Source organism: Desmodus rotundus, chromosome Y (assembly GCF_022682495.2).
Source record: "Desmodus rotundus isolate HL8 chromosome Y, HLdesRot8A.1, whole genome shotgun sequence".
NCBI classification, from domain to species: Eukaryota; Metazoa; Chordata; class Mammalia; order Chiroptera; family Phyllostomidae; genus Desmodus; species Desmodus rotundus.
The window spans coordinates 4,776,222-4,798,826 of NC_092332.1; the positions used below are offsets into that span (position 1 = coordinate 4,776,222).

General features: G+C 34.6%; 1 protein-coding gene across 6 annotated transcripts in view; it reads right to left on the reverse strand.

Moving 5' to 3' along the window:
• LOC139440591 (lysine-specific demethylase 6A-like) overlaps window positions 1–22,605 on the reverse strand; it is a 252,814-nt gene that overhangs the window by 59,648 nt on the left and 170,561 nt on the right. For all 6 annotated transcript variants that reach the window (XM_071220416.1, XM_071220418.1, XM_071220417.1 and 3 more), the window contains one exon: window positions 14,636–15,387. In XM_071220416.1, coding sequence (XP_071076517.1) covers window positions 14,636–15,387 — 752 coding nt within the window. The remainder of the gene's footprint in view (window positions 1–14,635; window positions 15,388–22,605) is intronic.

Genomic DNA, 22,605 nt, shown 5'->3' on the forward strand with positions numbered 1-22,605 from the left:
CAGGAAGCTCACAGAATTGGTTGAATTTGGTCACAAATTAGATGAAAAAATGAAGGCTGTGCTAAGAGAAACAAACGAAAATGTACAGGGAACCAATAGCGATGGGAAGAAAACCGGGACTCAAATCAATGGTGTGGACCAGAAAGAGGAAAGAAACATCCAACCAGAAAAGAATGAAGAAACAAGAATTCAAAAAAATGAGGACAGGCTTAGGAACCGCCAGGACTTTTTGAAACGTTCCAACGTCTGAATTATAGGGGTGCCAGAAGGAGCAGAGGAAGAACAAAAAATTGAAAATTTATTTGAACAAATAATGAAGGAGAACTTCCCCAGTCTGGCAAAGGAAATAGACTTCCAGGAAGTCCAGGAAGCTCAGAGAGTCCCAAAGAAGCTGGACCCAAGGAGGAACACACCAAGGCACATCATCATTACATTACCCAAGATTAAACAGAATGAGAGAATCTTGGAAACAGCAAGAGGAAAGGACACAGTTACCTACAAAGGAGTTCCCATAAGACTGTCAGCTGATTTCTCCAAAGAGACCTTACAGGCAAGAAGGGGCTGGAAAGAAGTATTCCAAGTCATGAAAGGCAAGGACCTACATCCAAGATTGCTGTATCCAGCAAAGCTATCATTTAGAATGGAAGGGAAGACAAAGTGCTTCTCAGATAAGGTCAAGTTAAAGGAGTTCATCATCACCAAGCCCTTATTCTATGAAGTGTTAAAGGGATTTATCTAAGAAAAAGAAGATAAAAAATACGAACAGTAAAAATGACAGCAAACTCACACTTATTAACAACCACACCTAAAACAAAAACAAAAGCAAACTGAGCCAACAACTACAACAGGAACAGAACCACAGAAATGGAGCTCACATGGAGGGTTATCAACAGGGGAGTGGGAGGGGGAGAGAGGGGGGAAAGGTACAGAGAATAGGTAGCATAGATGGTAGGCAGAAAATAGACAGGAGGAGGGTAAGAATAGTATAGGAAATGCAGGAGCCAAAGAACTTATATGTATGATTCATGGACATGAACTATACGGGGGGAATATGGGAGGGAGGGGGTGGGCAGGATGGAGTGGAGCGAAGGGGGAGAAATGGGACAACTGTAATAGCATAATCAAATATATTAAAAAAAATAAAACAAATGAAGAAATTAAAAACATTCTGCAAAGCACCGGATGGATGACTCAGTTGCCTAGGATGTTGTCCCTGAGCCAAAATGTTGTGGGTTCAGTTTCAATCAGGGCTCATACACTGGTTGCTGGATTGATCCCAGGTTGGTGTGTATATGGCAGGCAACCCATCAATGTTCACTCTCTCTTTCTTCATTCCTGTTTTCTGTTAAGTGAAATAAGCCAGACGGTGAGGGACAAATACCATATGATCTCACCTTTAACTGGAACATAACAAATAGAAAAAAGAAAAAAAGGAAACAAAATATAACCAGACATTGAAGTTAAGAACAATCTAACAATGGACAGAGGGGAGTGGGGAGGGGACAGTGAGGAGAGGGGATTACAGGAACTAGTATAAAGGACACATGGACCAAATCCAGGGGGAGGGTGGAGGGGGGGAGCGAGGGGGATTTGGGTGGGGTGGGGTGGAGGGATGGGGAGAAAAGGCACACAACTGTAATTGAATAACAAAAAATGTTAAAAAATAGAAAAAAAAAGAAGTTGCCACACCAATCCAACATTAAGTGGCCACTACCCTGACATCACTATCAACCTCTACCAAGAAAAGATTATGACTGGCTGAAGTATGAATGTAGTTCACATTTTTTACCAAGAAAGTATATATATTTTTTTTACCAAGAAGGTATTTTTAAACTAAGATATGTACATGCTTTTTATAATGGTAAGAAACACTTAATAAATTACAGTGATGTATTGGAACATAAATTTTATGTGAATTAGGGTATGAAGAAATTTGTGTGACTTGCTTGATTGTAGTATTTTCTTTATTTTATTTATCTGGAACCAAACCTACCATATCTGCAAGGTATGTCTATATTCTATGACAAGAAAAAATCACAAGTCCTGTGTAAAAATACAGAACATTCATGAAAATGCAAAAGCATAGCAGTGTGGACTGCAGAAACAGATGGTATTCTAAACAGGAAGGTTTCCAAAACTGTTAAAGAGAAACTTTATTATAAATAACCCATGCAGGTAAGAAATAAGGGAAAAATAGTAGATGTGAAAAAAATTACAAGCATGTTATTTTGAAAGCTTTTTCTCACACCATAGTTGGGTTTTCACTGGAGAAATTATTATGTAATTCAGTATAAGAACCACCCCAAAAGGTGCAGTATGTATAAACTCACACTAAATTTGTTTCATTTTTCAAGAAGTATGTTTCAAGAAGTAGAGAGACTAACTTTCTAAAAACTTTTTTTTTTTTGCACTATCAGAACAAAAATTCATGTCCAGAGCAAGCCACTATTCAATTAACAGACTTGAACTTCACATGACAGTTATGATTTACCACTCTGGTTGTTTAATTAATAATTTTATCTTCAACTTCTAGGATAACATTCAGAATAATTTAATCCTCTACCTCCAGAAACAATTATTATTTTGTTTCCTCTGTCTTTATTTTTCCCTTTTTGATACTTGGATATTTCTAACTTTTCAAAATGAAACTACTTATCTGTGGTAAGATAAAACTCCTTGTAGTAGTTTCAAAGGCCCTACCCTTTCCCTAAATAAACCCTCTAAAAATGAATTCAACCTTGCAGAGGTTTCCATACATTTCAAAAATGAGATATACAGATTGATTGATCATGGTTATGGTTGAACATATATGGGAATATACTAAAAATCACTTAAATGAGTACATACACTTTAAATGAGTGCACTGTAAGGTATGAGAATTCTGTTTCGAGGAAGAATTTTTGTTTTTAAAATGATTCATTAGTGTGTAAAGGAGGGGTAAATCTGTATGATGTAATACTGTCATAGAAAATTCTCCTCAGTCTTTGATTCTTGTTTTTTTTGTGGAAAGAAAATAAAACCCATTTAAGAAATAAATTTGAGGGTCATTTTATGTAAGAATAGCAGAATATAGCTGCTTTTTATACAGTGGCAAATAGTCTATAATATTTCTCAATTGTTTGTTACCTTTCCTCTCATATCTTAATCATTTTACAGAAAACATTACCAGAAAACAAGCAGTAAGATTTTCCAGGCTTTGGTGTTTTCTATCAAATATAATTTAACTGCATTATGTAATTTTTCAATCCACCAAATAAGGCTGATCACAGAGAAGCTGGAAACTCTTGGTAACTACCAAGAGATGAATACTCCTAGATAAATGAGGTTGTAAAAAAGGCTGATGCTCACACGAAAAAGATTCTGTACAGAAAACATAACCATCAACAAAAGAAAAGGACAACCTATTTAATAAAAAGCAAATTCACTAATGACTCACTCATCTGAGAAAGGGTTTATATCCAAATTTATAAAAATGTTTTATGAGTCAACACCAAAACAAACAATACAATTAAAAAATGGACATAAGATAGATCTAAACAGAAAGTGTAAAGAAAACGTAAATGCCAATAGGTAGGAGATGCTTAGCATCATTAATCATTGGAGTTATGCAAATTAAAACCACACTGAGATACTAACCTTACACCTGTCAGAGTGGCCATCATTACGAAATCAACAAAATAGTGTTGGAGAGGATGTGGGGAAAAGGGAACCCTAGTGCACTGTTGGTGGGATTGCAGACTGGTAAAAAATAGTATTAAGGATCCTAAAAAAATTAAAAATGGAACTGCCTATGACACACTGACTCCATTTCTTGGAATTTATCCAAAGAAACCTGAAATACTCATTTGAAAGATTACACGGAACTCTATGTCCATTGCAATGTTATTTATAATTGCCAAGATTTTGAAACAGCCCTAGTGCCCTTCAGTAGATGAGTGATTAAAAAAACCATGGTACATTTACACGATGGATCATTGCTCCACTACTGATGGATGCAAATGGTGTTATGAAAACTAAAACAAGTCACTATGACAAAAACAAATACTATATGATTCTATTTATATGTGGACTAAAAAATAGCAATACAAATGAACAACAACAAAAAAAGAGAGAAATACTCAGATACAGAAAAAAGAGTAATGACTGCTAGATGGGAGGGGTTGAGGGATGAGGTGAAAAAAGATGTACCAGGTTGTTAACGTTAATAAGCAGAGGGATATCTATTGCAGTTCCCAGTAACCCCAAATACCACAATTACAATGACAGCAGCATCTGGCTGCAGAGACAGCCCTGGGATTTCAAAGATTTGGAGCCCCACTGCACACCACTGTCCCTTGCAGGATTGGTTCCCTGTAACTGTAATCACCAGATCACAGGGGAGGCACCTATATGCCCATTTTCCACTGCCCTGGGAATATCTTAAAAGTGACAGAAGAGCAAGGATTAAAAAAAAAGTGATTCAGCATCACCTACTGGAAAATTAAGAGAAGTGACACTCATAGATGCCAAGACAGACAAAATTCATTGAAATATCATGAATAACCAAGTTAGTGAAGCAGCTCAGAAAGAAAATAAAAAGTCTCACAAACCAAACTTAAAGACATTGAAATACGTGATATAAGTAACACAGAACTCAAGATTGCAGTTATAAAAAACTCAACAATATGCAAGCCACTACATCTCAGTCGGATGGAGTGTCGTTTGTTAGAAATGTTCCAGGCTTGATTCCAGGTCAGGATACATAGCCAAGATGCAAGTTTGATCTCTAGCTACTAAAAGTACAAGAAAGCAAACAACTGATGTTTCTCTCATATTGATGTTTCACTCTCTCTCCGTCCCTCCCATTCTCTTTCTCTAAAAGCAATGAAAAAATTAAAACAGACCATAAACTAGCAAGCACAGGAAACAGTGGAGCAGATGGACAAAATGATCACTAATATTTAAGATAGAAATCTAGAAATAACATAAAGAGGGAGATTTGAACTTTAAAACATATTAACATATACAAACACAGGAATGAAGAATGTATTCATACAAAGAATGGATGTGAACTTCCAAAACCTATGTAGAGAGCCAGATCCTCAAATTCAAGAAACAGACAGAATATCTAATTATCTAGGTGCCCCCCGCCCTGCCCAAAAAACCTTTCCTGCCCTTGCCACGTAGCTCAGCAGTTTACATCATCATCCCAAAACACCAAGGTGACAGGTTCGACCCCTATTTAGGACACATACAAAAATACACCAATGAATGCATCAATTAATAGAACAACAAATCAGTGTCCCTCTCTCAAATCAATCAATAAAGATAACAATTTAAATTTAAAAAAGGTCTTTTCCAAAGCACACTGTATTAAAATTGCTCAAAAATTAATGACAGAAAGAATTCTCAAGGCAGCTAGGTAGAAGAAAAACCTACAAAGTAAAGCCCACTACATTATCATCAGACTTCTCAGCAGTATGCCTTCATGCTAGAAGACAGAAGAACCAAATATTCAAACTACTGAAAGGGGAAATATTCAGCCAAGAATAATATATGCAGTGAAGTTATCCTTTAAATATGAAGTAAAAGTCAAGATTTTTGTAGCCATACATAAGCTGAGACACTATCACCAGAAAACTTCCATTTCAGGAAATACTCATGGAAGATATTCTACCTGAAACAAACAAAAACAACGGTTACAAAATTATCAGTGAGATCAAAATGATTTAACAGACTAAACAGGGATAATCTGTGTCAACAACAATATAAAAGGGGAGAGAAAAAATGTCTGAATTTACAAAGAAGGATGGATATCACATACATTCAAAAGAAAAAGGACAACTATACATAAAATACTTTCTTTGTCATATACCTGATAGTAACTGTACACCAACCTCCCCCGCCCCCGCCAAAGCGAAATACATACGTTAAAAAAAAGGAAACAGAGGGAATAAGTATGAAATGCTACCAAACAAAAACAATACAAACACAAAGGAAAAAGAACCAACAGAGGCACAGAGCTACCAAAAAACAAAAAGGCTGTAAAATTCTCATACATCAAAAATTTTCTTAAATGTAAGACTGAATTCACCAGTAAAAAGATATAGTAGCAGGTTAGATAAAAACAAAATCCAGGGAGAAAAGGCATACAACTGTAATTGAATAACAAAAAAAAAAAAAAAAAATTCCAATTAGCCCTGGCTACTGTAGCTCAGTTGCTTGAAGTATTCTCTCAAAGAGTTAAGGGTTTTGAGGCTTCTGTCTGTGATGTGGGTTCAATCCTCAACCCATGCAATTATAGGAGGTAGCAGTTGATGCTTCTCTCTTCTATCAATGTGTCTCTCTCTTCTCTGTCTAGCAGCAATAGAAAACTGTCCTTGGTTATGAATGAAAAAATTAAAAAAATATATCCTGCCTTCAGGGGACACAGCTAAGCTGTAAAGAAAATTATAGGCTCAAAGTAAAAGGGTGGATAATGATTCTCCAAGGAAATGACATTCACAGAAAAGCAAATGTAAGCATACTTATGATAACAAACGTAGCATGAGACACAGATGGACAATTTCTTTTTAAATATATTTTATTTATGGCGGAGAACCAAGATGGCGGCGTAGGTAGACACACTGCGCCTCCTCGCACAACCAGAACTGACAGAAAATCGAACAGCAAGGGGGACCAACACCAAGAAAATAGAAAATAACCATTCATCCAGACTGGTAGGAGGGGCGGAGACGGGCACCGGGGTGGAGAGGACTCGTGTGGCTGTGGCGGGACTGAGACTGGCGGAGTGTGGGACAAATGGCGCAGGCAGTCCGAGCACTAGCAGACCCTGCGGCCCCACATTTGCACAGATAAACCCAGAGGGCCGGACTCAGAGTGGCGGAGAGCGGGGCAGGCAGAGCAGCGGGTAGCACCCTGCGGCACCACATTCGCCCACAGATAAACCGGACGAACGGCAGGGAGAGAAGCAAACCGCGTAACCCAGGGCTCCAGCTCAGGGAAATAAAGCCTCAAACCTCTGATTGAAAACGCCCGTGGGAGTTGGGGTGGCAGCAGGAGAGACTCCCAGCCTCACAGGAGAGGTTGTTGGAGAGACCCACAGGGGCCTAGAGTGTGCACAGGCCCACTCACTCGGGAACCAGCACCAGAGTGGCCCAGTTTGATTGTGGGTAGCGGAGTGAAAGATTGAAAGCCGGAGGAGAGTGAGGCGGCCGCCATTGCTCCCACTCGGCCCCTCCCCCACGTACAGCGTCACAGCGCTGCGACCAGCATTACCCCGCCCCGGTGAACACCTAAGGCTCCGCCCCTTAAAGTAACAGACGCGCCAAGACAAACAACAACAAAAAAATGGCCCAAATGACAGAACACTTCAAAGCTCCAGAAAAAATACAACTAAGCGACGAAGAGATAGCCAACCTATCGGATGCACAGTTCAAAGCACTGGTTATCAATATGCTCACAGACTTGGTTGAATCTATTCGAAAAACAGATGAAAAAATGAAGCCTATGCTAAGAGAAACAAAGGAAAATGTACAGGGAACCAATAGTGATGAGAAGGAAACTGGGACTCAATTCAATGGTGTGGACCAGAAGGAAGAAACGAACATCCAACCAGAAAAGAATGAAGAAACAAGAACTTGGAAAAATGAGGAGAGGCTTAAGAACCTCCCGGACGCCTTGAAACGTTCCAACATCCGAATTATAGGGGTGCCAAAAGGAGAAGAGGAAGAACAAAAAATTGAAAACTTATTTGAACAAATAACGAAGGAGAACTTCCCTAATCTGGCAAAGGAAATAGACTTCTGGGAAGTCCAGGAAGCTCAGAGAGTCCCAAAGAAGCTGGACCCAAGGAGGAACACGCCAAGGCACATCATAATTACATTACCCAAGATTAAACGCAAGGACCTACATCCAAGATTACTGTATCCAGCAAAGCTATCACTTAGAATGGAAGGGAAGATAAAGTGCTTCTCAGATAAGGTCAAGTTAAAGAAGTTCATCATCACCAAGCCCTTATTATATGAAATGTTAAAGGGAGTTACCTAAGAAAAAGAAGATCAAAAATAGGAACAGTAAAAATGACAGCAAACTCACAGTTATTAACGACCACACATAAAACAAAAACGAGAGCAAACTAGGCAAACAACTAGAACATGAGGGTTGTCATTAAGGGAGTGGGAGGGGGAGGGGGGGAAAGGTACAGAGAATAAGTAGCATAGATGATAGGTGGAAAATAGACAGGGGGAGGGTAAAAATAGTGTAGGAAATGTAGAAGCCAAAGAACTTATAAGTATGACCTATGGACATGAACTATAGGGGGGGAATGTGGGAGGGAGGGGGGTGGGCAGGATGGAGTGGAGTGGGGGGGGAAATGGGGCAACTGTAATAGCATAATCAATAAATATATTAAAAATATATATATATATTTTATTTATTTTTAGACAGAGGGGAAGGGAGGGAGGAAGAGAGGGAGAGAAACATCAATGTGCGGTTGCCTCTCACACACCCCTAACTGGGGACCTGGCCTGCCACCCAGGCATGTGTCCTGACAGGGAATTGAACCACCAGCCCTTTGGTTCACAGGCCAGTGAGCCATACCAGCCAGGGCGAAATGGACAAATTCATAATAAAGGGGACACTACATCCAGAGGACACAACCCTTCCCAATATACACACACTTAACCAGGAAGCACTGAAATATATGAAGCAATTACTAGCAAAAGTAAAACGGGAGAAAGTGACTAAAACATAATTGTAGCTAGGGACTGTAATACTCCACTGACAATCTAAGACAGATTATCCAAATAAAAATCAACAGACATATCACTTATATGGCACATGAGAGCAAATGGACATATTAACATTTCCACACCCTTTCATCCCAGAATATCAGATTATACATTCTTCTCCAGTGCACATGAAATATTGTCAAGGAGAGATTACATTGTTACATCACAAAAGTAGCCTCATCAAATCTGAAAAGACTGAAATGATACCAACTATATTCTCTGACCACAATAGTTTGAATTTCTAAATCAACCGAAAATAGGAAGTAAAGAAACAAATGAGATTAAACATCGTACTACTAAAAAGTGACTGGGTCAAAGAACAAATAATAGGTGAGACTGAATGGTGCATGTATATATATAGAGACAGAGAGAGAGACTGATGAGAATGATAATACAACATATCAAAACTTCTGGGATGCAGCTAAAGCAGTAACAAGAAGAAAATTTTTATCCACAGTCCTGACGCGGATCTCGTCCCGCAAGATCTGCTGTTGAGGTTTCAGTATTCAAACACACATACACATGGACTATAGAAATCCTGTGGAGAAAAAGGGGCTACGTGGCCACTCTCCAAGTTAGAGAGAGACCCCTCCACCCCCCCTCCCCCGCCTGGACAGGCTTTATTGTTTTTCTAAGCCTCCTACATCAAAGATGGTCCTCATTTATTATTCATAGGTTTGTTTGGGGTGGTTATCTTTGCAGACACAGGAGAGGAAGTCACTGAGTACATCAAAGGGGGATATTTGCCATGTAAAAGGAGAAATGGTCGAAAAGGCTTTGTCCCATACCTGGGGGGTCTAGTCCAGATTCTGGGAAGATAAAGATACTCAGTAAACATTTGCTTCCTCAATTCAGGGTGAGGGAGTTTTTTAGCAAGAGGAAGTCTCATAGCAGTCTGGGTACAATGCAGGCCTCATTTCCCACTGGAGAACTTATCCATGGACGTGGGTCCTGCCCACCAACCTCGCTCCCCACTGGTTTTCCAAGTGGGGGCTGAGCCACATTTTCCACGCTTGGAATGGTTCTCCACACAGTCCTATCTCAATTAACAAGAAGAATCCCAAGTAAACAAACTTACATTACATCTGTGAAAACTAGAAAAAGAACAAAAGTAATTCAAAGTCAGCAGGAAATGAAATATTAAAAATTAGAGCAGAACTGAATAAAATATAGAACAAAATATGCAAAAAATTAATACAATAAACAGCTGAATCTTTGAAAATATTAATAAAATTAACAAATTGTGGCTAGACTACCTAAAGAAAGAAGACTCATATAGACAAAATTAGAAATAAAAGAGAAGATACAAAGATATCACACATATATAGAAGATCATAGCAGAGTACTATGAAAGGGTATATGCCACCAATTCAATAACATACAAGAAACAGTTAAGTTCTTAGAAATATATAACTCTCCTAAACTGAATCATGAAAAATTGACAGTAAGGAAATTGAAACAACCATTGAATGCTCTCAAAAAATAAATGTCCAAATGTCCAGATGGCTTAATAGTGAATTCTGCTGAACATTCAAAGAAGATTTGGTACATGTCCTTCTCAAACTCTTCCAAATAATTGAAGAGGCAGTATTCTCTGACACATTTTGTGAAGTCAACATAACCCTGATACCAAAACCAGGCAAGGATGAACTCAGACCAATATCTTTGATGAATATAGAAACAAAAATCCTAGGCAAAATACTAGCAAAGTAAGAATTAAAAATAATACTACATTATAACAAGTGGAATACATTTCAGGGGTACAAGGATGATTAAACAAATGAAAATCAATCACCTTAATATGCCACAGTAACAAAACACAGCATAAAAACTGCACCTCATTAATACATGCAGCAACAGCATTTGAAGGATACAACATCCATTTCTCATTCTCAATGAAGTCGGTACAGAAGGGAAGCCCTTAAACGTAAGGACCATACATGACAAACCCTCATTATACTCAGTTGTGAAAAACTGAAAGCTTCTCGTCTAAAATCAGGAACATGACAAGGATGCCCCCCTCTTATTCAACATAATACTAGACGTCCCAGCCAGAGCAATAAGGCTAGAGAAAGAAATAAAAGGCATCCACACTGGAAACAAAGAAGTAAAAATCATTTTTTGCAGATGACATGATTCTGGATATAGAAAACTCTAAAGAGTCCACCAAAAACTTAGAAACAATAAACAACCCTGGCCAGTGTGGGTCAGTTGGTTACTTCATTGTTCTAAAACCAAAATGTTGCAACTTTGATTCCTGATATTAGAAAATTCTTAGGTTGATGATTAAATCCGCAGTACCCACACATGTGGGAGGCAATTGATTCATGCCTCTCTCTCACATTGATGTTTTTCTCTCTCTCTTCCTCTCTATGAAAAGTAATGACAAAATGTCCTCAGGTGAAGATTAAAAAATAAAAAGAAAGGAAAATAAAACCCAAAACAGTCATGTTGCAGGATACAAAATCAAGATACAAAAATCCACTCTTTTCCTGCCACAGCTGTACAGCTCAGTTTGTTGGAGCATCACCCTGTACACCAAAACATTGCAGGATTGATCCCTGGGTGAGGTGCATACAAGAGTCAACCTATTAATGTTTTTTTTTCTCTCTCTCTCAAAGCAATAGGCATATCCTTGGGTGAGGATTAAAAAAATTAAATAAAGTTGAAAATCCATTCCTTTTCTATATACTAACAACAAAACTTCACACACAAAAAATTCCTTTTGCAAACCAACCACAATAATAAATACCTAGGAAGACTATACTTTCAGGCATATAGTTCATTACAATAATAAATACCTATGAATAAATTTAACAAAGGATGTGAAGAACCTATATACTGAAAGCTACATAGAATTATTAAAAGAAACTAAAAGACACAATGAAAATATACCCTACACTGTGAATTTGAGAAGCAACAGAGTTAAAATGTCTATATTACCCCAAGCAATACATAAATTTAATGCAATCCCCATCAAAATCCCAATATCATTTTTAAAAATAGAACATAAATTCATCAGATTAGTATGAAACCACAAAAGATCCCAAATAGCCAAAGAAATCCTGAAAGAAGAGAACAAATCTGCAGATATTCCACGTGACCTAAAATAATACTACAGGGCTACAATCGTCAGAAGAGTACAGTACTGGCAGAAAAACAGACACACAAAGTAATGAAACAAATTTAAGAGTCCAGAAATAAACTGACATGTGTAACAGCAAATAATTTTTGACAAAGGAGGCAAAATGGGGAAAAGAAAGTATAACAAATAAACGGTGCTGGGAAAAATTGGAAAGCCACATGCAAAAGCATGAAACTAGATTATAGTTTGTCCCATGTACAAAAATTAATCCAAAATGGATCAAAGACCTAAATATAAGATCTGAAACAATACATAACATAGAAGAAAACATAGTGCTAAATCTTATGGCCCTTTGTCATAGTCAACATTTTATGATTTTGATCCCAAAGGCAAGGGAAGTAAAGAGAAAAATATAAATTAATTAAAGTATAACAAACAAAATCTCCTTGAGAATAAAAGAAAATACCAACAATAAAAAAAAAAGAAAGGCAACCAGCTGATTTGGAAAATTTTTTGCCAACAATGGTCTGGACATGGGCTTGATATCCAAAATATGTAAAGAATCCACACAACTACCAAAAACACACAATCCAATTAAAAAACGGGCTAAGTACCTACCTGGTCAGAGACCTTTCCCCAATAGACATGGAAGAAGCAAACAGATATATGAAAAGATGCTCACTTTCATTAGCTATTAGGGAAATGCAAATCAAAACCACAATGAGATACCACTGCAGACCAGTGAAAATGGCTATTAGCAACAATAAATAGCAAGTGTTGGAGTTTTTGCAGAAAAAGGAACCCTCGTTCAGTGCTGATGGGAATGCAAACTGGTACAGCCACTGTGAAAAAACTATGGTGATTTTGTTTTAAAAAATTAAGTACAGAGTTATCATTTGTCCCAGCATCTCTCTTCTGGATATCTACCCCAAACCCAAAACACATTTGTTTGCAAAATATATGCACCCCTGTGTTCATTGGAGCATTATTCACAGTGCCAAAGACATGGAGATGAGACACTACTGTTTCCAACAACATGGATGGATCTTAAGGATATCATCTGAAGCAAAACAGGTCAGATTTTACACATACATGGGATATAACACTGGAACTCAAAGAGACTGACAACAGTATAGTGGTTACCAGAAGGACTGGTTTAGAGATATCAGAGGGTAAAGGTGACCAAATAAATGGTGACAGAAAATGATTTGGCTTTGGGCAGTGACCACACAGTGGAATCTACAGATACTACATCACAGAAATGTACACTTGAAATCTATATGATGTTATTAACCAACAGCACCATAAAAAATTTAGTATTTTTTTAAAAGGAAAAAGACGTGCTCATTTGTAGTCACAAAACTATCACAGGGATGTAAGTAAAGTACATTAAAGGCAATATAGTCAACAATATTGTAATTATGTACATAGTACAAGGTAGGTACTAGAAATATTGAAGGAAACACTTCCTAAAGTGTATGACTAACCACTATGCTGTACACATGAAACTAATACAAGATAATACTGAATGTCAACTGTAATTAAAAATAAAATTAAAAGATAAAATTAAAAAATAAACTGGACAGACAGTTGTGTTAGATATTAACAGACTGAACGGAATTTTAAAACTCTGAATGGAACACACAGGTCTTTCTAGTATGCAAAAATAAACAAGTTACTTTTGAAACAATGTAAAATTTTTAACTATGGATGGTATTTAACTTTGAAATTTGATGTAAAAAAAACCCCCAAAAACCAAAAAGGGAAAAGAACAAACAGAAAGAAAAAGAGTAAACAAGCAAAAAACTAAATTTGATACAGAAAAAGTGGAATTACAAATTGGAAAAGAAACTTACAGTACGTTTTCATTTTGCTTTTAAAGATTTTATTTATCTTTAGAGAGAGGGGAAGGGCCTAAGACTGGAACAGAAACATTGATGTGGAAGAAATACAAATATCAGTTGTTTCTTGCTTGCTCCCAGCTGTGGACCTGGCCCACAATCCAGACATGTGCCCTGAACTAGGAACTGAACTGGAAACCTTTTGGTTTGCAGGTCACTGCTCAAACCACTCAGCTATACCAGCGAGGGCTCCTTTTGGTTTTAAAATAAGTAAGTGTTCATTATATATAGCAAATGTCTGGGGGGATATAAACAAAGATGCACGTATACACACACTTATACATGAATATATTTACTTGTAGACAATAATCTCTGAGAGGCTGGAATATAGTATTTTTGTTATCTATGACTTCTAATTTTTCATTTATTTGTTTTTTAAATATTTATTTGTTTTCAGGAAGGGAGAAAGAGAGGGAAAGAAACATCCATGTGTGGTTGTCTCTCAAACGCCCGCTCCTGGGGACCTGGCCTGCAATCCAGGCATGTGCCCTGACTAGGAATCAAACTGGTGACCCTTTGGTTCACAGGCTGGCACTCAATCCACTGAGCTACACATATAAAGATATCTACATATAAAGATAGGGTATATCTTCTAATTTTTTAATGTATATGTAATATTTTATAAAAATTTAAAAATAACATCCATATTTTTATTAAAGCAGAAGACCTCAAAAAAACTGCAGAAATTAAGACCTCAAAAAACTGCTGATAAACTGATATTGAAATATAAGAAAGATCCTGGTGAAACAGTTAAATGAATCACTACATTACTTTTCATATAATTTCAATTTTTTTATATAATGAACACATTATCTCAGTTTTCTGATTTGGACAGTAACCAACTATTTTTACTTTGTGATGACATTTCTCATACTAACCTGCATGCCTTCAGAACTTCTGTGGAACTTGAATATATGGATACAGACATTGATGGTATAATCTGAGGACTAGACTTGAGGCTAATTACAGGCAGGTCTGGTTTTGTAGAGCTCTGTAAATTATCTAGTTCTTCTCTATTAATTGTGTGTAAGTTATTTTGAGGACTGTTAAGGCTGGTAACACTGTGTGTAGTTGTCTGTGCAGTGGATTTTGTAGAAGATATGGTGGGAGAAATAATAGAAGAGGGTGAAGAGGCAACAAAATTAGTCTTTGTATGAATAGGTGGGTGATTATTACTGGCTTTGTCACTAGCTTTTCCAATCATTGTGGCAGAGATATGAGGACTGTCTGATATTAGCAAATCTGGTGAGGTACAGTCTCCATGGTGAGGACTGCAAACAGGTTCTGCTATGAGTTGCTGAACATGGTTAGAAAGTCCCTTCACAACAACACAGCCATTAGGTGTGTCTCCAACATGCCTGTTTATTTCAGGCACCAAAGATCTATTTCCTGAAGGTTTGTTCTCTTTGGTAAAATTTATGCTTTGTTGTCCACCTGAGGTAGCAATATGAGAGCAGAGGTGATTCAAAGCAGCTCCCTGTGTTACTGAATTGCTAGGAAGAGTTTGATGTCCAGTCTGTTTTTGAAAGCCCACTCTAGGTGCTTGGAGGTACTGGGCAGACCCAGTGGAAAATGGAGGTTGCTCATCATTAGGTCCTGACATATGTGAACTCTGACCTTTATGAAGCACCTAGAAAAAACATATAAAGAAATTAAAAAGATTTGTTTACATATCTTACGAGTAAACTAAACAATTAGGACTAAAAAGACTAAATAAAAGCAAAGCTATAAAAAATAATTAAATGTATAATATATGTTATCCTAAATCTTAAAAATTATTTTTTAAAGTTCCCATTACTAACTAATTAAAACAGTTCATATATTTAGGGAAAATTATGTAACTGGGCTCCTTCATTTGATTCTATTTGTTAATGTTATAATATTTCTTCACGTAAGATTTTGAGATTCTTTTTTCAATTCTGTTGCACACATTTTCATCTTTACAGAAATTTATCAGTAAATTTAGATATGGAAAACCACACCTATAGTAACTACCAATTAAAGCCACAAACACAAATTAAGTGAAACAAGGCATTGATCTACAATGTACTGTAAGTTTAATACTGAAAATGTATTCATGCAACCTTTAAAATTTTTAGCAATGTAAACCCAGCAGCTATCCTTAGTCCAACAAGCAAAACTATTAATTCTATAAAAGTATTTGAAGAAATAACAACTAAATTTTCACCTTTTCATTGATTGTCTCTAGTCACAACCCATAAAAATATTTTAGTAGAGTCTCAATGAATTTCTTAGAAAGAGAAATTTTTCCCAAATTCACTTAATTTGAAAAATATACTTATTTTAATACACTTTCTTTAAATATACTTAAATAATTCTGATGCCGCAGTTTATCAAAATTAATAAAAGTTTTGGACACAGATATATTCTTCCATGGAATAAAAATTTGCAATGAATTAATTAAGGCTTTTCCTGAAATCTGAACTAAAACTGTCATACATTAAAATACAAAATTTCTCATTTCAATTTACTAACAAAGTAATTAATGAACTAATAATATATCAATACTAATTAAAGTAATATGGGAATACTAAAACAATAATGTAAGAGCTTCCAAACAACACCAAGAAATGAACATGAAAGCTAGTAACATCTCAGAAGTTAGACATATAATAATACACTAACATATTTTTAATTTCAAACTGCATATTAAGTGAACTTCAGAATGATGAATAAAATTTTAGAGTTGCTCCTTTCTGAATTTGGTAGTTTAGTAACAGGCTAAAAGCCTATTTGCTTTCATAAGAAGGGAAATTTTTCAGCAATAACCTGTAAAGTAATAAAAATTGAACTGACAAGTTCTATATAAACTAGACACTTTTTTAATCATTTAATTAAAATTTGCTATCATGGTTTTCACATTGAGTTTCATAATTTAAAACATCATGGAACAGTAATTTAATGTTTTATTCAGATTATGTACTACCTACTTTAATATTTGACATTAAAGTGACACAAATTAAAAGTACAATATAAATACTTTTGTACAATAAAATCCTAGCTATATAAAAAATCCATGGAAAAAAGCAACTATTGTAACTTAATCAATGATCAAAATTTCACCCATAAAAAGGTTTGGGTAGGCAAATCAAAAATTCCATTCATCACCATCAAAATTAACTCACATGTTAAACAACTAGAAAACAAGCAACTGAATGAAAAGTAATAATTTTATAATATTTCAACCTATAGGTCAATGTATTTTGAGTTTATAATTTGTTTTGAGGGAATCCATAGTGAAGTGAAAGCAAAGGGAGACTTCAGAGCCGACTGCAACTTTAAGTGTGTGTCTAAAGGAAGACTATACAGGTTACCTGATGGCTTACAAACACAATTTTAGCTCTAATAATTACGTGATAATCAACATTTAATAAACACCAAGGAAAATCTAAGGAAATCAGGGTAAAATTAAACTAAAAGAAGAAGAAAAACAGTAGCTGCCAACTGCAGATGAGAATGCACAAATTGCAACTTACTAAGGTGAAAAAAAAATAAGTTTATTTAACAACTAGCTACAATACAGATTTTAAAATATGCCAATAAAAAATTGCTGAGCATAAATGTACAGACCCTCAAAAACTGTGTGTGAAGAAATCAGGGAACAACACTTCCCATATTGACAAAAAACTTCATCAAATATACAAATTCAGAAACTTAAAGAAATCCTCAATAGCACACACATAAAAACTATCATATACCTGACATGATAATAAAACTAGTAAATGCTAGAGTAAGAAATCCCAAAGCAGGAAATGACAAGTCTCATTAAAAGATAAAGTGATATGAAAGCAACACACTTCTCATGAAAACTGGAATCCAGGTATATGGAATGAAATGTTCAAAGTAGTAAGAAAATAAATTCCAAATAAGAATGCTATTTAAAATGAAACTGTACTTGAAAAGCAAAGGTAAACTAAAGATATTTCTCAAAAAGAACCAGCTAACACAGTAGTGCAAAATAATAAAATACTAATATAAAAACTACGAATATATAGTTTATGTGAAAGAAAATGACACTGATTAATAATTTAGGACCATAATAAGAAATAAACAACAGTGGAAAATTTTTAGATACTATAAATGTAAAAAATTGTGTGTATGGATACATTTTAGTTTTTGCTTTTCAAACATGTAAATATTTAAAGCAAGTAAACACTATTACTGGGTTTATATGCATATAAATAATATATATAACACATATCACAAATGGGAGAGAAAAAGGATGCAACTCATTCTGTATTTAAAGATTTCACTACTACAGTTAATACATATTGGGTAATACAATGAAAAACAGTAAATATGGCAGAAGAGACAACAGGCATTATAGGCAGAAAACAAATAGTAAATGAAAATTAACCACATTAATAACAATATTAAATATAAATGGACTGAATATTGTCCCCAGAAACAAACCTTGTCAGTTTGCTTAAAAATACCAATATGCTATATGCAAGAGAAAATTATCTTCAAAGACATAACAATTTTGAAAGTAAAAAAGATGACCAATGATATACTTTGAAAACAGTACCAAAAAGAATTACAATGATAATATTAATATCAAAGAACATAATATAGAAAAAATTTAACATGAGAGAAACATTTTTCAATGGAAAAAGAATTGTTAAGTTGAATATATTTCCTTTAAAACCACAAATATGTACCATATAAGACTCTACAGTATATGAAATAAAACACTATAGATGTGAAAGACAAATATACAATTCAACAATAGTTGCAAATTTAAATAGCACATTGTCTATAATTGATATGAAATTAAGTAAAAAAATAGGCAATGATATGAAAAAATTTAGGAACACTACAAACCAACCTAACATGGCATAGTATAGTACACTTCACTAACACCAAGAAAATCTTACATATATTTCTGCAGTTTATGTGAAGTATTGTCCAAAATAGACTATAGACTAGAAATGAAAACATGTCTCAATAAAATTATAAACGTTAAAGTCAAACAACGTGTTAAAATAGAACTACGTTAGATATCAAAACTAAAAAGAAATACCCAAAATTTGGAAGATACACAATAGAACTTTACATATTCCATGGGTTAATAACAATAGAAATAAAGAAATTTCATGAAAATCAAAACATAACCTATCCAAATTTGCCTGAATTAATAATTAGATTATTTATAACTTTAGAGACATTGTCAAAGATAAACAAAGTAAGCTACCACATTGCAAAGCCAGGAATATACAAAACTGAATATAAGGAATAAATAGATACAAATAGATACAAAACTGAATGTAAGGAAAATATGATATAGATTGGAAAAAAAGCAATGATATATAAAAAAGAATATAAAAGGAAAATTTAGGAGAAAAATTAAAATTTATCTTTAATAAGATTACCCAAACATATATTTTAACAATTAAGTACACAGAAAATAATAATAAGTAAAATTTACCATTTCACAAACGAAAGACTGACATCATCACAGATCCTACAAAAACACTTTAGCTAACACTGTACTAATCCTGCAGAAAACTCTTTACGAAGTATAGGGTTACTGCAATTCATTATACACTAATATCAAAGCCAATAAGATAGACCAATATCCTTAAATACATAGGAAAATACCCTTGAGAAAATATGAGCAATTGAAATTAAGGAATATAAGAATCATGGACCATGACCAATGATGGATTATCCATGAAATAAAGGTTGGTTTCACATCTGAAAAGTCAATGCTATCAATATAAAGGCAATAGCAACTAAACATGGATACAGGAAAAGAATTTGACAAACTCTAACACAGACTCTCAGATTACTAGAATGAGCACTTATCAAAGTTACAGTCAACATATTTAATGTTGATACACAAAATGCTTTCCCCAAGTAACAGGATGAATTCAAGGGTATCTGTTATTAGCACTTTTACTCAACAATGTACTAGATGTTCTAAGATAATTACACAAGAAATAAAAGAGATAAAGTTTGAAAAAGGTAATAAAGTCTTTATTTATGAAATCTACAATCTTGCAAAACCAAAACCAAATGTATAATAATATTACAAAATAAATGAGTTGAGTAAGGTCTCAAGTTATTAATCAATTATATTATTATTTCCATATTCTGATGAAAAACAATCTGGAAATAAACTAAGAACACACTTCTACTGATAACCATATTAAAACACATCTGACAAATATTTAGAAGGAATTAAGTAGCCATGGCAGCTAAAGTGTGGCTCAGTTAGTTGAAGCCTCATACTGAAATGGAAAGGTTGTGTAGTTCAACCCCTGGCTGAGGAGGCAGCCAATCAATGCTTCCATCTGACATTGATGTTTCTCTCTGCCTCTCCCTCTCTTTCTAAAGGCAATGAAAAAAAATGTACACAGGTTAAGATTAAAAAAAAATTAATTTAATTTAAAATAAGGAGAACTATGTAAATGTAGAGACACTACATTCATGGTTTGAATATCACAATTTGCCCCCAAATTGGCTTATACATAAAATACAACACTTATTAAATGCTTGTAGGCATTTCATACAAATTGACAAGCTGAGACTAACAATTATATGAAGATATAAGGAACATATCATAATCAAGTCAACTTTGAAAATAATTACAGTAATAAAACTAAAATTATATATGAGCTATATAATTTAGGTTCAAAACAAAATATAAAGTTAGTGATCAAAATTATGTAGACTTAATAAAATATATTGATAAATATAACAGAATAGTCAAAAAATTCATCTAAAAACCTGGTAAGTTAATTTTGACAAAGCTAGCTGGGTGAAAAAATAAAAGTTTTCTATAAATGGTACTGTAATAAATGCATATCTATATGCAAACTACATATCCTCAAAAAATTTAGAGTACTTAACTCACAAGTACAGAACTACCCTGGCTCGTGTGGCTCAGTGGATTGAGTGCCAGTCTGCAAACCAAAGGGTCGCTGGTTGATTCCCAGTCAGGGCACAAGCAGGCCAGGTCCCCAGTAGGGGACAAGTGAGAGGTAACCATACATTGATGTTTCTCTCCCTCTTCCCCTTTCTCTAAAAATAAGTAAAATTAAAAAAAAACCACAAACCTCCATTAAAAAGAAAAGTACAGAACCAAAAGTACAAAAATACAACACTAAAAATGCTGTACAAAAACACAGCAGAAAATCTTTGTAACCTTAATTCTGTTAGAGGTTTTTTTTTAAAGATTTCATTTATTTTTTTAGAGAGAAGGGAAGGGAGGGAGAAAGACAGGGAGGGAAGCATCAATGGGTGGTTGCCTCTCACTCACCCTGTACTGGGGGCCTGGCCTGCACTTCATCCACTAACCTATGCCAGCTAGAGCAGATTTTTAAAATATGAGAAATGAAAATACAATAAATCCATTTTTATATAACATTTAGCAAAATTATGTATTTCTATTTCAAAGACATCACCAATAAAATAAAATATAACTCAGAAACTAGAAGAATATCTGTCAAAACAACCTATGTTTCAAGTACAAGTTGTACGCAGAATTTGGAAAAAAAACTATACATCATCAACATCATCTAAGAAAAAACCTGTAAATACAAAATGGCAAATAATCATGTGATTTTATTAGTTATGAGATAAATACCACCTAAGCATAATTATGAAACATCATTTACCCATTAACATGTATAGAATCAGGGACTTACAAGTATCAAGTATTAGCAATTACATCAAATAAATGTAATCTCAAACAATACTATAATATAAATGCAGAAATGTAAAATTCAGTAACTAGATTCTCAAAAGGTTTAACATTTATAACACCTCAACTCCACTCACAGATACAGACTTCTAGATTCAGAAATAAAGACACATCCACAGAAAAAATTTCATACAAATGTTCATAGCAGCACTACTACAAGAAAAAAAAAACCACAAGTATTTGTAAAGCAATAGATTAAAATTAAAGAGATACATAACCATCCCACACAATGCAATAATAAATACCTTTAAAAATAAACATTAAAGATCTAAATGAAATTAGTGACTCTCAATAACATGAACAGAAGTAGGTATTGAAAGCATCTGGTCACAAAAACACATTTTCGGTTACAGATATACAAAAATTCTTGAACAACATGGGGCTTGGTTTCTAATGGAAACTGGCTGCATGTTATTACACAGAAGTCATAGACTATTTATTTATTCCTAGCTTATACTGAGTCATGCTAGCCATTTGAAAATAAAAACACAACTTACTAAAATTTGTGAGATTAACGCAAAGCAGTGCTTGGCAGGAAATTTAGAACAATCAATACACTTAACAGAAAAAAAAAAGGCACTGAATCAATTATCCATGTTCCCCCTCTAGGAAAGTAAACAGAACACCAAATTCAGTCCAGTACATGCAGAATAAAAAATATTAGGAATTAAAACAAAAAACAAGTGAAAACAGAAAATCAATTTAAAAAAAAATCAATGAAGCCAAAAGATAATTCTTTAAAAAGATCCATACCATTGATAAAAGCAAGGCTACCTGATGGTGAAAAGAAACAAACACAGGTTGCCACCTGCTAATTACAGAGGTAGAAGATGGAACATCATTACAAATGTCATGGTCATTAAAAGTTTATACAACCCTGTGCTCACAATCTGATAACTCATTGAACTAGACAATCTACCTAAAATAACACCAACAGAGAAGCCTAATGTGAATAAATGTATAAACATAAGGAAATTGAATAAATAAAAATAACTTTTCATAACAGAAAGTAACATTATGTCCAGGAAAATTTTCTGGTAAATTCCACCAAACATTTAAGAAAAGAAAATGTCAACAGTCCACAGTCTGTTGCAGAAAGTAGAAGAGGTAACATTTCAT